Source organism: Callorhinus ursinus, unplaced genomic scaffold (genome assembly GCF_003265705.2).
Source record: "Callorhinus ursinus isolate GAN/ISIS: 27379988/994484 unplaced genomic scaffold, GSC_fseal_2.0 scaffold3, whole genome shotgun sequence".
Classification (NCBI taxonomy): Eukaryota; Metazoa; Chordata; class Mammalia; order Carnivora; family Otariidae; genus Callorhinus; species Callorhinus ursinus.
Window position 1 is genome coordinate 87,343,471 of NW_027397065.1, and position 13,818 is coordinate 87,357,288.

Here is a 13,818-nt window from a genome sequence, read left to right on the forward strand (position 1 = left end):
TTCGATCCAGCAATTGCACTACTGGGTATTTACCCCAAAGATACAAATGTAGGGACCCGAAGGGGTACGTGTACCCCAATGTTTATAGCAGCAATGTCCACAATAGCCAAACTGTGGAAAGAGCCAAGATGCCCATCGACAGATGAATGGATAAAGAAGATGTGGTATATATACACAATGGAATATTATGCAGCCATCAAAAGGAATGAGATCTTGCCATTTGCAACGACGTGGATGGAACTGGAGGGTGTTATGCTGAGTGAAATAAGTCAATCAGAGAAAGACATGTATCACATGACCTCACTGATATGAGGAATTCTTAATCTCAGGAAACAAACTGAGTGTTACTGGAGTGGTTGGGGGTGGGAGGGATGGGGTGGCTGGGTGATAGACATTGGGGAGGGTATGTGCTATGGTGAGCGCTGGGAATTGTGCAAGACTGTTGAATCACAGATCTGTACTTCTGAAACAAATAACGCAACATATTTTAAGAAAAAAGAAAAAGAAGATAACAGGAGAGGAAGAAAAGGGGAGTATGTCAGAGGGGGAGACAAACCATGAGAGATGATGGACTCTGAAAAACAAACTGAGGGTTCTAGAGGGGAGGGGGGGAGGGGGATGGGTTATCCTGGTGATGGGTATTGAGGAGGGCACGTTCTGCATGGAGCACTGGGTGTTATGAACAAACAATGAATCATGGAACACTGCACCAAAAACTAATGATGTAATATATGGTGATTAACATAACAATAAAAAAATACAATACCACCTATACAGGGCTACACATTTCTCCGTTTGCCTCTGGCACCAAGATGGCTTGGGAGGGCACTGCTCAGAACCCAAGGTAAGACTCTTCTAAAGTTTCTTTTATTGCTCATTTATTTTACTTTTCCTTATTACTAAAGTAATGCCTGCCCACTAAAAAAATAATAAACTGGAAGCAAACACCCAAGGAGAAGAGCAAATGGGATACCTATCACCCCATCCACTTGGAAAACTGCTAGCATTAACTCTGAGTCAGATGGTTCACGTTCTAGTCTCAGCCCATGATACTGAGGAAAAAGAGCAGAGGGAGCTCTGTTCAGCACGCCGCTGTTTCTCTGTCCCTCCCTTGCTCCATCCGGTCTGTGGGAGGTGGGTGTGGGAGAGGGAGCAGAGCATATGGGCTCAAGCCCTTCTTTTCTTGGGAGGAATCGGCCTGCCTACAACGAGCTGTGCTCTGGTAAGTTCTGTTCCTCTGAGTTGCACCCACCACCTCTGCCTCACGGCAAACCTGTCCCGGTGCCATCAGGGAGCCCACTGCCCTAAAAGGAAGGGGTGGGGATCTTGTTTATTGAACCACAAGCTACACAGCATATCTATACACACAAATGTGCACACACACACACACACACACACACACAGAAACAAAACAGCACGTAATAGAAAACCCCCTCAAAACTATAGTTAATTGAATGAAGATACTCAATTTTGCCCAAACCACCTTTTCATCCAAATTTTTCGGTGGTCAACTTGGTTTTTGTCCTCATTGTTTTTAATCAAAAGACCAAGAGCCATCTTTTAATGAGTCATCCTAAGATAAACAGCTCTCATCTTCTACACTTTCTTGTATATTTATCTGGTATCAAGCAGCCACCAGATGGGTTGTTTTTTCCTCCCCCTGTTGACCAGAGAAAGGAGTTCTATGAACAGAACCTGAGAAGCCTCTGGAATTCTCATCTGTTTTTTCATTAGGTCTTGATCACTGAGGTTTAGGCTGTACACACACAGCACAGCTTATCAGTCAGTGCATGGCCGTTTGGGCCCCAGGGAGGATCTATGGGTGGACCTGAGGCCCCGTGTGCTGTTGTGTGGTCGATACGTCTGTACCTGGGCATGCTCCTGGCTGGGCACGGCACTCAGACCCGTCGCTGCCATGTATGTGCTGCCAATGGTCTTGATCTTTTCAACTCCACTGAATTTCGGCTTGGACAGCAACTGTGAAGCAGTGACAAACATTCAGTGACTCACCTGGGTGCACTTTCTAAAGACAGTCTCAAACTCTAGTTCACAGTAATGGGAATATGACTTATTTCAACCACTGCTTACTCACACTTTGACCTTGGGCTTTGGTGAGAAAGAACACTTTATATGTTCCACAAAGAGTGTGTCCAGGGAAGGAAATGCAGTATAATGGTTTACTTACAATTAACATGAATAGCCTTTTAAAATCTGGTAGTGAAGGAACTAGGGTAAATTATGATGCAAGTGACAATGGCCTCAAATAAATTTCCCAACTCTGGGTTTGAAAGGCTTAACACAAACATGATTCAGTCGGGGAGGTCTTCCATGCACGGGGAGCGTGATTTATGACCAATTATAATGCCAAGAGAACTGGCTTTTGCCTCTGAGCTCTAGAAGCTCAGTAAAGGGAATAATGATCTAGAATGGCTCCCCCCATCAGATCTGACCTGAATATTTCTTGTCCCAGGTTCTGGAACCAGTTACCAGCTTCCTACTGGCCTCCTTCCCATCCAAGTACATTAGGACTTGAGGTGGGATGGAGAGTAGGTAAAAATAAGAGCAGAAGCTGTAGGAAAGAGAAGGGGTGGAGAGAGGAAGGGAAGGACACTCTGAAAGGTTCTGTCCGTATCTGCTCAGGAGGACAATGGCACCAACTGAGGACTGGAAACATCCTGACCCTTTGTTGGTAGTCCTGCTTTTGGGCATACCAGTGGGAATCTCTACTTGCCATGCCTTCACCATAAGTCTTGAGTCAACCTCATGGTCACAATGGTGGGAACAGAGAAATGCACAGGTCACACAAGACATTTAGAAGGCTGGCCTGAATCCATCCTACCACATCAGTAATTTCATCACTGTATTTCAAAGTTCCATGGATCCTGATGAACCTATGTTCATGTATGTCAATTTTGCTACATTTCGCTTGATATCTGTAAGAATGATGTAGCATCAACACCCTTAAAACCATAGGCGGGTTTGTTCTTAACCAAACAAAACACATTATTCTCGATGCAGGCAGAATATTGGAAATTGAAAAATGACACCCATTTCAAACTCTGAAACATATACTTTGTCCCCTCTAAAATATATTATCCCTCACACAGACTGCTTTTTCAGTAATAAAGCATGTCATCCCTGCACAGTTCAAGTTGATATCTGACCTTGGAGTATGCCGAGATAGACATGCCAATAATCTACTATGATAAAAACATCCATTATCTCTTTTTATATCAAGAGATAAGCGAGTATTCCTCTTGGAGCTCAAGCTTTTTGAGAAAACTCACGAGCACACTGGAAAGACATTTTACTGATATTGATTTTGGTACTTGTTCCTAGGAATCACACTATCTCACACATAAAAGGTATTCCTCTCTCCAAAATTAGTCAAGGACAATTAGAGAGCAAAAGGATTTAATTTTTAGCCAGCAACCACAAATTACACCAAAAGACATATTTTAAGATATGGCACAAGACTGGACTAACTTCAAATGCAATGGTCACAAGAATGCCAAAGTGTGGGACAGGGGCTACCCCTACCTGTCAAGGGTAATTCTCAAGTACTTACATCATCAAAGTCGGCGATGATCTCATTCAGGAGCCGAAGGCATTCCAAGCCCTCCTTGTTCACATCTGATTCTGTGTAGAATTCTTTGAAATCCGGGATAGAGGCAAACATGACGCAGACACAGTCATAGGACTGGTGGTATAACTCCTGTCCAGGAGAAAAAGAAGAGCTGAGCACTAGGAAACCTTTTCAACGAACACACTCTTAGGGCAAGTGTTTCTTTATGCTAGAACCGGTGAAGAAATCACCCAGTGCCCCACTCCACCTCCTCCCCCATACCAGCCCCAACCCATTCCAGACCCTGGCCATTGAAGGCAGGTGAAGGCTTCTATGGAACAGGACGCAGGCTCTGAATCCTCAACACAGTGCTTCCACTGCCACTATCAACTACTAAGAGGGGTCCTTCCAGTAAAATCCTCTCTGCCATCTCTACCTTAGACCATGACAAGAGATCACAGACTTTTGGCTTAGGAAAGAAGTATCCTTTAAGCAACTGAAGGCAAACAAATGATCTCCCAAACTACTGTATTGGTTTAACATGACTTGTGATGGCTACATCCTTTGCACTGAGGTCTTCATGCATTTTATTCTTTAGTGTCTCCTGAAAGGAGCAGATGAAACCCATCGAGGTACTTCTCAATTACACTGGAAAGAAGCAGTGAAATTCTCCAGGTTACTTATTCATACTCACCCTTTTGTTTTTAAATAGAAAGAGGCTCATAGTTTTTCATCGGTAGACATGAATAAAATTACAATGTCTTGCCAATACAATTTTAAGGTGTTTCAATGTTTTCAACATGCAACCTTCAAGTTCAGTGACTGTTTCAGAAAGGGAGGGTTGTTATGTGGGCACAGGGGCTGGTCCTGGGTGTGAAGAGCTCTCTTCCCACTGGTGCTGGCTCTTCAGGGCCTGCAGGTGACACAACACGGGCAGGAAGGCCAGGTGCCGTGGTGGGCACAGTGCAGCGTGGGAAACACCCCCTCCACCAGGGACAGTGAGGAGCATTCTGTTAAACAAGATGGCCGACCTCCAAGTGGAGAAAGAATGCTGGTGGCCAGGGCTTCCTGTGCGCCTGGCAGGGCAAGGGAATCCACTCCACATGGACATTATCGTGAGCTCTGCTCTCTGGGGCACCCATATGAGTCCAGCAGGGAGAGAGCACTTCAACAGCCCTGTTAAGTCCAAGGTTTGGTGGCCTCTCAGAAGAACCATTCTTCCCCCACAGAGGTCTCATAACAAACATCAGGACAATGGCGACCCATGAAGGTCATAACCACTTCCTGAAAAATCTAGACTCATGTCGGCTTCCTGTTCTCAGGGCCAACCACCCAGTAATGCCTTCTGCTCCTGCCTCACAATCTTCACAAAACACATGAACAATGCAATCAAGGTTTCTCTTTTCTACTCAGCTCTCAATATGGTTGAGCTGGCTGATTGTGCAGACCTGTACTTTGTCTCTCTGAGGAGTTGTTTCTGTGAATATTCATAACCTGGGAAGACAACATGAGACCCATGTGACTGCCAAGCTTAGATTCTAGTAATGCTGACGAAGCCGGGGAGTCAGGGTACAGGGGAGAGAGGATCCCCTAGAAGCCTGTTCTAGTTAAAAATGCCAGTTTTATAAAAGAAGTGTATATTGCACTGACTTCCCTGCTCCTCAGGAAAAGGAATACATCTGCAAGACAAAGAAATATTTTCTGTCCCCTGCATTTCCCCATTGTCTCCTGACACTGGCCAGAGTGACCGTCTGGGGAATGAGGATGATAAGAGGCAGGCCAGAAAAACTCAGCACTGACTCCACGCCTGCTGCCTGAATAGGCCACAGGCATTAACCTGACCCTGACTACACTCCTAAGAGGCTGGTGCTATTATCCTCAATGTACAGAAAGGGAGACTAAGATGGGGGGCGGTTACATTACTTGCCCAAGGTCGCACTTACCAAGTCTGATGCACACTTGACTCTTATTAAACACTACACTTTACATGAGAACCTGCATCTCCTGATGACCACAGACCGTGCTGCTTACATTCAGGGGTGGTGTGGGCCTCCAACCTCGTGCAGGTCATGTGATTTTACCTTTCTCCTTTCCCCCTGAGGTCTTCAAGGGCATGTGGAAATGGGAGACAATAAAACACAAGACTGAACCGACTGGCAGTTTGGATGAAGGTCCATTTTAACTGCACTGGTTTGGAGTCTAATAAAACAAGGTTTATCTACTGGAAGGAGTCTGGCGTGTTATCTCATTCCACTGTCCTCACACAGGAATGCATGGGACGGTCACCAACGGGTCCCCCCTGACCAAGTGTCACCTGGGGTTGGCTCCAAGCATGTGCATGTTTTGGAGAAGGTCCATGGGTTCTTCTGCGGTGCAGCTGGATTACGAATCACAGGCTAAATGAGGAAATGGAAGGTCAGGGGAGTGGGGTGACACACCAAGGCTCCCGGCTGGCCTCAGGGCCAGGACTAATCTCTGGAGCCCTGGTTGGGCACACTGCAGGTGGTGAGTGCTGCTGGGGGCCTGGGCTGCAAACCACTCACCCACTCTCTCTACAGATCAGTCACTTGGAACCTTTGGGGAAACGCCAAGGATGAGCGTGCATCTCTGGCCCCGGGGTCTCTGATTCAGGGCTCAAGGACTATTCTTGAGAAACAGGGAAACTTCACCAATGGGAAGCTTCATAAATCCCCTGGAGCCAGTGAAATGTGCAGGTCTCAGAACCATACCCTAAACTCATGAGAGGTTCCCTCAGGTCTTTGGGTTGGGCTTGGGCGCCAGAGAGGACCACAAGCTGATTCGTTGATGGCCTGTGCTTGTTTCAGATTTCTAGAGGATCTGGGCATGGGGGTAGGGCAAATGGGCAGCCTTTGAGGAGATTTTGGAATTCAAAGTCTAGAATGGGTGACTCTCGTTGGGCACACTGCTGCCAGAATGTGTCCCCGAGCTTTGGAGTTAGAAATGACCTTAGGCGTCATTTCAACACTTGCTCACACGTAACCACTCTGCCAGACAAGCTCAAGTAATTAAAAAATAATCACAGAACAACTGCATCTCTGTGCCCACTGCCCCTTTTAGTCTGCTGAGTGAGACCCGTTCTTCTTCTCCTACCCAATCCAACCCTGGACAAAGACTTGGGACAACCCCGTGGCCCTTTCTGTCACTGTTGGGTGATTCAAGTCCTCTTGTCAGTAATTAAAGTGCCCAGCCCAACAAGTGGTCAAAACTCAGAACCTGGCTGAACTTGGGGCTCTTCTCCTTCCGCAGCATGAGCCTGTTGCAGTGGTGGGGGGGGGGCTGTGAGAGGGGGTAAGGGGCGCGATTGGCTTCTACACTCTCTCTATTCATGCTTCTACTTTGAACCTCCTTAGCTTGCTTAGTCAGGCTTTGCAGACCTCCAGGGGTGCAGGCCACAGAGAGAAGGATGTGTCTGATGGAGCAGGAAAGCGCTCCATTGAATCCATCATTCTCCGAGGGCACTCACGCCTGGCGGACATTGCCATGGGTGACTGAAGACTCACTGTCACTTCCTCCATCACTGAACATCCCACCTGAGGTTCCCCTGCTGTGGACGATACACTCCCTCCTGCTTGTGACCACTCTCTGCCCCAGGCTCTCTGGCTATTCTCACAGCTTCCCTGCTGGGGCCTGTTCACCCCTCCAGGTGGCTCTGAAGAACAGCATCTCAAAGAACCCCATGCCAACTGTCTCTCTCTTGCTCTGTCCCTGAGTAATGTTCAGCCTCCTTTGCCCTCCCAAGCCAGGACTGTTGTACCCCCACCTGCAGCCCCAGCTCTCTCAGCCCAGACACTTCAATCAGTCTGCATTTGCTACTTGTCAGGGACCTGCCTGTCACTTGTGTCCCCTAGAGGTAGGTGTCTTCCCAGGATATCACTCAGTGGCCCCAGCACAGGGTACGCATGGCAGGTTCTGGTCCATGCAGAAGGCTAGAGGTGAAGGGAAGATCCCTGGGGGGCTGCCAGCACCCCTCTTCCAGCCTCCAACCTCCTGCCCATTCCTATGCTTCCTTCTAGGGAGGGGTTGAGAATCATGCAGCCAGTTTTCAGGAAGGGCATCTGTAAATGAGCAAATGATTCAGTGCCCCCTCTGGAACACGGGAGGTCCCGTTTGTGTGTCACAGGCTGAAATTGACTTTAGCATCTGGTGTGTGCGTGTGCACACGCGCGCACACACACATACACCCTCCCTCCTGGGGGCCTGCTGCATGCTAGGCTTCAGGCCACATGTTAGGACCCACAGATGAACAACACAAGCCCTGCCTTAAGGAGCACAGGGTCTAGTTGGAGAGAGAGAGCAAGTGAAGAGAAATTGAGAACAAAGCGTGACTGGTGCTGCTTAGGCCCAGGCGTGGACATCTCTACTTGGTATCCTAGAAAATGTTAAGAACTGCTGCTAGCACTCAGTTTCCAAACTCCTAGCCAGGAGGACCTCCAATTTCCCACTTCCCCCCGCCCCCAGTTGACCTATGTGCTAACCATTTAGCACCTGTGTCCCCAGTTGTCACCTAATGCCCTAATTTATTCAGGGGAGTCAAGTAATTAGACAGCACAAAAGCATCTCTGACAAGCGGGACGGCATTCTAGGCTGACTCTACAAGGAACATGGTTGAGGGGTCTGGCTGGAGGGGTGGTGGCAGCGGCGGCTCACAGCTGGGAAGGACGGTACTGTTTGGGCACCGGGTGAATTCCCACATCCCTGCAGGGACATCTGGGTCCTGTTTTGATCAAGCTTCAGCTCTCCCGCAATGAGGCTGCCTGTCTCAGCATCACAAGCCATCCGTACCACCTGGAGACTCCATTCGGCGACCAAATGTGGTCTTTTCAACAAGTGATGAAAGCTAGCTTTGATGTCTGCTCAAGAGGCCTCTCGAAACGTTCCTGCTTCAACATGGCAGTTTCTAGGGCTCGGGTCCAGGCACACAGAGCTCCTCCCTGAGCCTGAATGGTCTGTTGCCTGGATCTGGCCAAGACCCTGGGCAGCTGAAGGACGGGGAAGCTTGCAGAAGTGCTAAACACGTCCCGAGGGAAGGAAGAGGCGCCTGCAGACACTAGCAGTGGCTCTGCCCACACGCTGGGAGCACAGGCGGAGTGAACAGGTTTTCATCGAAATCAAAGCCTTCGGGGATTGTTACTGTGATTAAATCATTCTTTACTTTTGAGGGGAAATTCATTTCCTCTGAACATCCATGTGGTGGGCTGGAGAATCAAAAAGAGCTGCAAGGCTCTTTGCTAACATCGGTCCTGGCCGAGGTCATGTGTCATGTTCCCAAGGAATGTTCCAGAAAACCATGCCTTGGTAATGCTTATGGTGGAACTGAAATGCATACTCCTGTCCTGCCCCCCACCCCCCCGGCCAAGGGAACCCGGGGTTCTGCCTTTCAAAGGGGGGGGGGCCTCGGCCCCCCCCCCCCCCAGAGGAGGACCTGAGAAGGAGGAGCTGCCTGGATGGAGGGCAAAGGGATTACATTGGGGTTTGCTCTCCATCCTCCTTGGCCCGTGTAAAGGGAGAGGGAAGAAGGCGTCCTTGAAGCTATTAATAAATTCCAGTGGGCAGTGATTCTTAAGTTTTGCATAAATCTGGGATATTTGCTTACAAGATAACTAAAATTGAGTGTTGACCGCAGGCCAGGCACCGCTCCAAGAGCTCAGCATGAATTCATTGCTTTTAAAATCAGTCTCAGCCTCTGAGACAATGGAGGCCTAGGTCCCACAGCTCAGAAGTGCCAGGGCTGGGCCGGACCTGTGCTCTCAGCCGTGAAGAAGGGCCCGCAGGTGGAGGAAGGCTGGCCTGGGTAGCTGGTGGGGTAGACATCCCTTCCCTCGGAGCAGCCTTGCGCTGGGGGGCAGGGTTCTCTCCCGGCCCCCCTAGTGGCGGCGCTCTGCCAGGCCTGGTCTGGAATCTGGCGGAAAAGATCCCTCTCCAGGGACTGCAGGATTCCACAACAGTGGGGCCCCTCCTTGGGAAGCCTTAGGGAGAGAGAGCACTCACACAGGGGGCATCCACTTGGCCCTGACAACGGAGGACCTGGGCAGGATCCGTGCCATCGAAGAGCACACACTGCACCATTGTTTAGCAGCAGAAGGCCAAGCAATGGCAGCCTGGCCGGCCCGGGGTTCTGGGGCCACGATCACCCGTCGCTGGGGTGGGGAATGGTCTCTTCTGCCTGGGGACGGTCAGGCAAGGACAGAGAGGTCCGATGGGGACGGCAGAAGGCGGACAGCCACCCTGTCAGGAAGCCAGAAGGATGAGGCAGGAGTTTGCTATGGTTTATGCACTCAGATGAGTCTCCTTGTAGCGACCTTGTTAGTTTTGGGGGAAAAAAATCCAAAAAACATAATCGTTCCTTACTGAGACTCACGGTGGGGGCGATTAGGACAGGTAGAAGGGGCGTTAGTGATTCTCTTTCTTGTTCGGCCCTGTGCACTGAGCTCTGTTTTGCATTCAGGATTTTCCCCAGGAGGCTCATAACCAGCAGAATCTCCTACACCCACCGTCCGTTCGATCTGCAGCAACTGCAAGGCAAAACCTGCCCTGTTCAGCGTGCTGCCTCTGAGCCACTGTGCCGATGGCACGGTGCCCAACGGGGGTCCCTCAAAGCTTTTAATCCCCCAGACTTAGAGTGGCAGCTTGTGTAGCTCCCCCCATATTTAACCTACCCGACAAAACCTCTCAGTAAAGTATGGGAAGTTACAACCAAGGGTAGTTGTGTGTTGTCTGCCTCCATACACGGCACCTTGCAGACCACAACTGTGCAGACAGAAGCGACCAAGTCAAGGACCGTCTCTTTGGTCTGATGTCTCCGATTTAAGAGCCCGTGTGTGTCGCTCCACCCTCCTGAGCAAACTCAGCAGCTAGAAACATCAGCTCTCTGCTTTGTTTCCGTCTTTGGAACCCTGAGTGAAAACCAAAGACCCCTAACGTGGGTCTGTGGCTCCGGAGCCTGGAGCGGCCCGTGGCAGTGAGTTTGAAAGGCTCTGAAACGGGGCACTTTCCCTACAGGGCTGCAGGCGGCCTCGGTCCAGGATCTGGCTCCTGCCGGTAGGGACCAGCCATCCGCGGGAGTCCCCGCGAGCTGGGGATTACTTTGGGGCCTAAGACAGGTTCCAAGTGCACACAGGGATGAAGCGGCCATGGATGAGGCGTTCCCAAGGAACTCACTTTCTTTAGCTGACAAAGACGGAAACAAAGCAGAGAGCTGAGGTCACCAAAATGATTCCTAATTCATCCCTGAAGAGTCTCCCAAATACTTGTAGAGAGAGGGAGCACCCAGAGTCAGGACTCAAGCCCACTGGGCCACACCCCCCCACCCCGGGTGATGAAGGCTCCAGGAGACCCTATGTGTGTCCAAGTCTTAAAATGGCAGCCCTAGTGAGGCCTGAAGAGAAAGGTCACCCCTCTCTGGGGAGCCTGTGAGAGCCATGCTAAGGTCTGGCATGCAGTAGGGCCACTCCGGAAGTAGATGAGTCAATGAGCTTGTGCGCTGAGCCACGCCCCACACCCCCAGCTGTGCCTCACCTGTGTGGGTGTGGGACGTGTGTCCTGCTCTGTCAAATGCCCTCCTCGTGCCCACCCGGGGGGGGATGCTCAGGGCGAGGCGACTTGTCAATGTCCCACACCCCACCCAGTGCAACTGCAAAGTCAGGCCCAATTCTTCTGCTTTTATGAATGGGGAGACTGGGCTCGGCCTGAGGAGGTAGCTGGTCAAGTTCATGGGACAGAGTCCAGGTGTGGTCGTAAGGTTCAAGCCCAAGCTATCCACCTCTAGGTTTCTTCCCCTCACCCACCCTGCCGTTCCTTATGAGTTCCAAAGAGGCAACTGTGTTCAGACATTTGCTTAGAAGAAGTCAGACCGATGGGGAAGAGCAGAGAATCCACTGATTCCCCAAGTCCAGCCCAGGGAGAGGTCAGGAGACAGCAGGAGTAGTGGTCTGCCAGGGGGTAGGGCTGATCCCAAGGGCCTTTTCAGGCCTCGAACTAGGCACTCCTCTGGCCACAAGTAACCTCTTGTGGCCAGATTATTCTCACTCTCTCCAGTCCCCCAGCCCGTTTCTAGAACTTTCTTTTCAGTTTTGGAATCCACTTCCTCACGGTGGTGGCCTTTCTGGACTCGCATATTTATGCTGCCAGTGTGCTTGCAGACAAGAGGAGGCTGTCCCCTCCAGGCGATGGAGCCACCTCTGTCTTGTTCATCTCTGTGTCCATGCCCAGCACCAGCCTGGCCACGGGGCAGGGGCAACATTAGGCACACGCTGAATTTATGAGCTGAACTGATAACCAGCCAGACAGACATAAAGATGCTCTATGTTGCTACTGAAGGCAGATGGCTCCTTCTTAATAGACGCAGTGATTTCATTATCTGTGACCAGCAGGTAGACAGGCTGCCAAATAACTGACCACCTGTGGGGAACAGCAGGAGAAGAAATAGAAGAGCGAGTGGTCCACAGTCAGTCAGACCTGCTGTGGGACCGTGACTGGTCCACCACACCCGGCAGGCTTCCAGGAGGAAGACAGTGATGACGTCCAGCACCTCATTCACCGGCGGGCGCTTTCTACCTAACGTCAACTTTCAATATGGTACAGGAAAACACTGCTCCGAGCCTTCTTACTCGAGACTGCTTTGTACTCTAGCATCATGGAGTTTGGGCTTATCCATTAGCAAGCGGGTTCATGCATCTGCAAGTTTCCAGATCCCTCATCTGCTCCCCATCCCAACTGAAAACCTCCCCAAAACATGGATTGCACCTCATCTCTGAAACCCCCACAGCACCAAACATAAGCCTTTGCACACAGTAGGTGCTCAAACATGAGTTTATCACTGTCAATACATCTGCTGACTCTTGTTAAGTCAAGAACATGAAAGAACTTTCGTGACATCTGATTTCATAAGCACTTTTTGACATGAAAACGACACCCTCATCTTTCCAATTCTAGTTCAATATCCACTCCCTCAGAGGCTCTGAGAAATCGCCATCTCTAGCCATTCAAGTGAGCAGACTCAAGTCTTTGACCTGCTCTCGTGTGGATAATGTCCCAGTTCTGTCTATGTCTTATCTTTGAAATTCTAAGGCCCTTTAAAGGCTCTTGGGGAAGTTGCGAGCCGTGGGATGCCTGCTGGAATTGTGCCTCTCGATTTGGTCTCTGTTGCGTGCTGGTAAGGGAGGCGGCCCTCACACCAGAGAGAGGCCACTTTTGTGACTTGTTTGGAACCCCAGGGCCCCCCATCGCACCCTGAGAACTTCACGTGTTGGGGAAGAAACACCAGGAATTATGAATCCACGTATGGAGGTGAGTCTAACTCGCTAGTCTCAGCTGACGTCTCTAATAACCAATCAGTCTCTTCTCAAAAATGGACCAGTTCAGGCCAATAGCAGATTATCTGGAGCACTCAGGTGTCTGAAGGGCCACTGGCCTCCAGATCACGGCCAGGACCTGCCCGTCCTGCCCCAGCCCACCGCCCCGTGGTGCCCCACCTCGTTTTTCAGGCTCCGGGCCAGGAAATGCTCCGCCACGTGCGCGGGCAGCACGTTCTCCAGCAGCACGCGGTTCAGGTTCTCCATGGTTTCTATCTCCTCCCGCTCTTTTTTGAACTTGTTCTTCCATAAGAAGTCTAACCTACAGTAATATTCATTCTGTTACAAGAGGACACAGAGGTAAAGAAACAATAGGCATCTTGTCCTGCCAGAGAGTGGAGGTTTTAAAGAGAAAACAAAAAGAATGAAACAAAACTAAAAAAGAACCCCCCAAACAGAACGGTCACCCTCCCGACGAAGCCCGCTTCTCCCCCGAAATGTCTCCCAGCCAACCCCTCACCTGCATTTGCAAAAAAAGCAAGTTTGGGAAAGAACCAGCCTTGGGAACAGGGGGCCGGTGATGTCAGTGACATGGAAGGCTTCTTGCAAAGTTATGTTAATAAAAAATGGCTCGAATTATCTTTTGAGAAGGGGCATAATAGAATGTAAACAATGAATAAATGAAAAATAGGAAATGCATTAGCTGAGAGAGTGCAACGTTGGATAAATGGCATTTAAAAAGTAATAGTGTTAATTTGTGGCAGTTAACCTTTACTATTTGAAAATCAATTTTCCCCTACCACAAAATTCTGAAATTAAGTATTCAGTGAAAATTTTGTATTTCTTCATTTAGGATTGCATTGTGCTGAGAGAATGACATTGTATTTACACAATATTTCGTTTGGGTATCATTTAATTAAGATGGTACCTGCTAGTAAAAAC

The 13,818-nt window shown here is 49.7% G+C and overlaps 1 protein-coding gene across 3 annotated transcripts in view; it reads right to left on the bottom strand.

The window, feature by feature from the left end:
• The window catches only part of ADCY2 (adenylate cyclase 2), a 412,639-nt gene that overhangs the window by 25,415 nt on the left and 373,406 nt on the right, over positions 1–13,818 (bottom strand). Inside the window, exons 20-22 of one of the 3 annotated variants that reach the window (XM_025867481.2) lie at positions 13,057–13,215; positions 3,569–3,715; positions 1,870–1,977 (exon numbers count right to left, since the gene is read on the bottom strand). In XM_025867481.2, the coding sequence (XP_025723266.1) occupies positions 1,870–1,977; positions 3,569–3,715; positions 13,057–13,215 (414 nt within the window). Of the gene's footprint in view, positions 1–1,869; positions 1,978–3,568; positions 3,716–13,056; positions 13,216–13,818 lie in introns of those variants that run through there. The other 2 variants (XR_012377669.1, XM_073891097.1) reach the window with 2 other exon arrangements.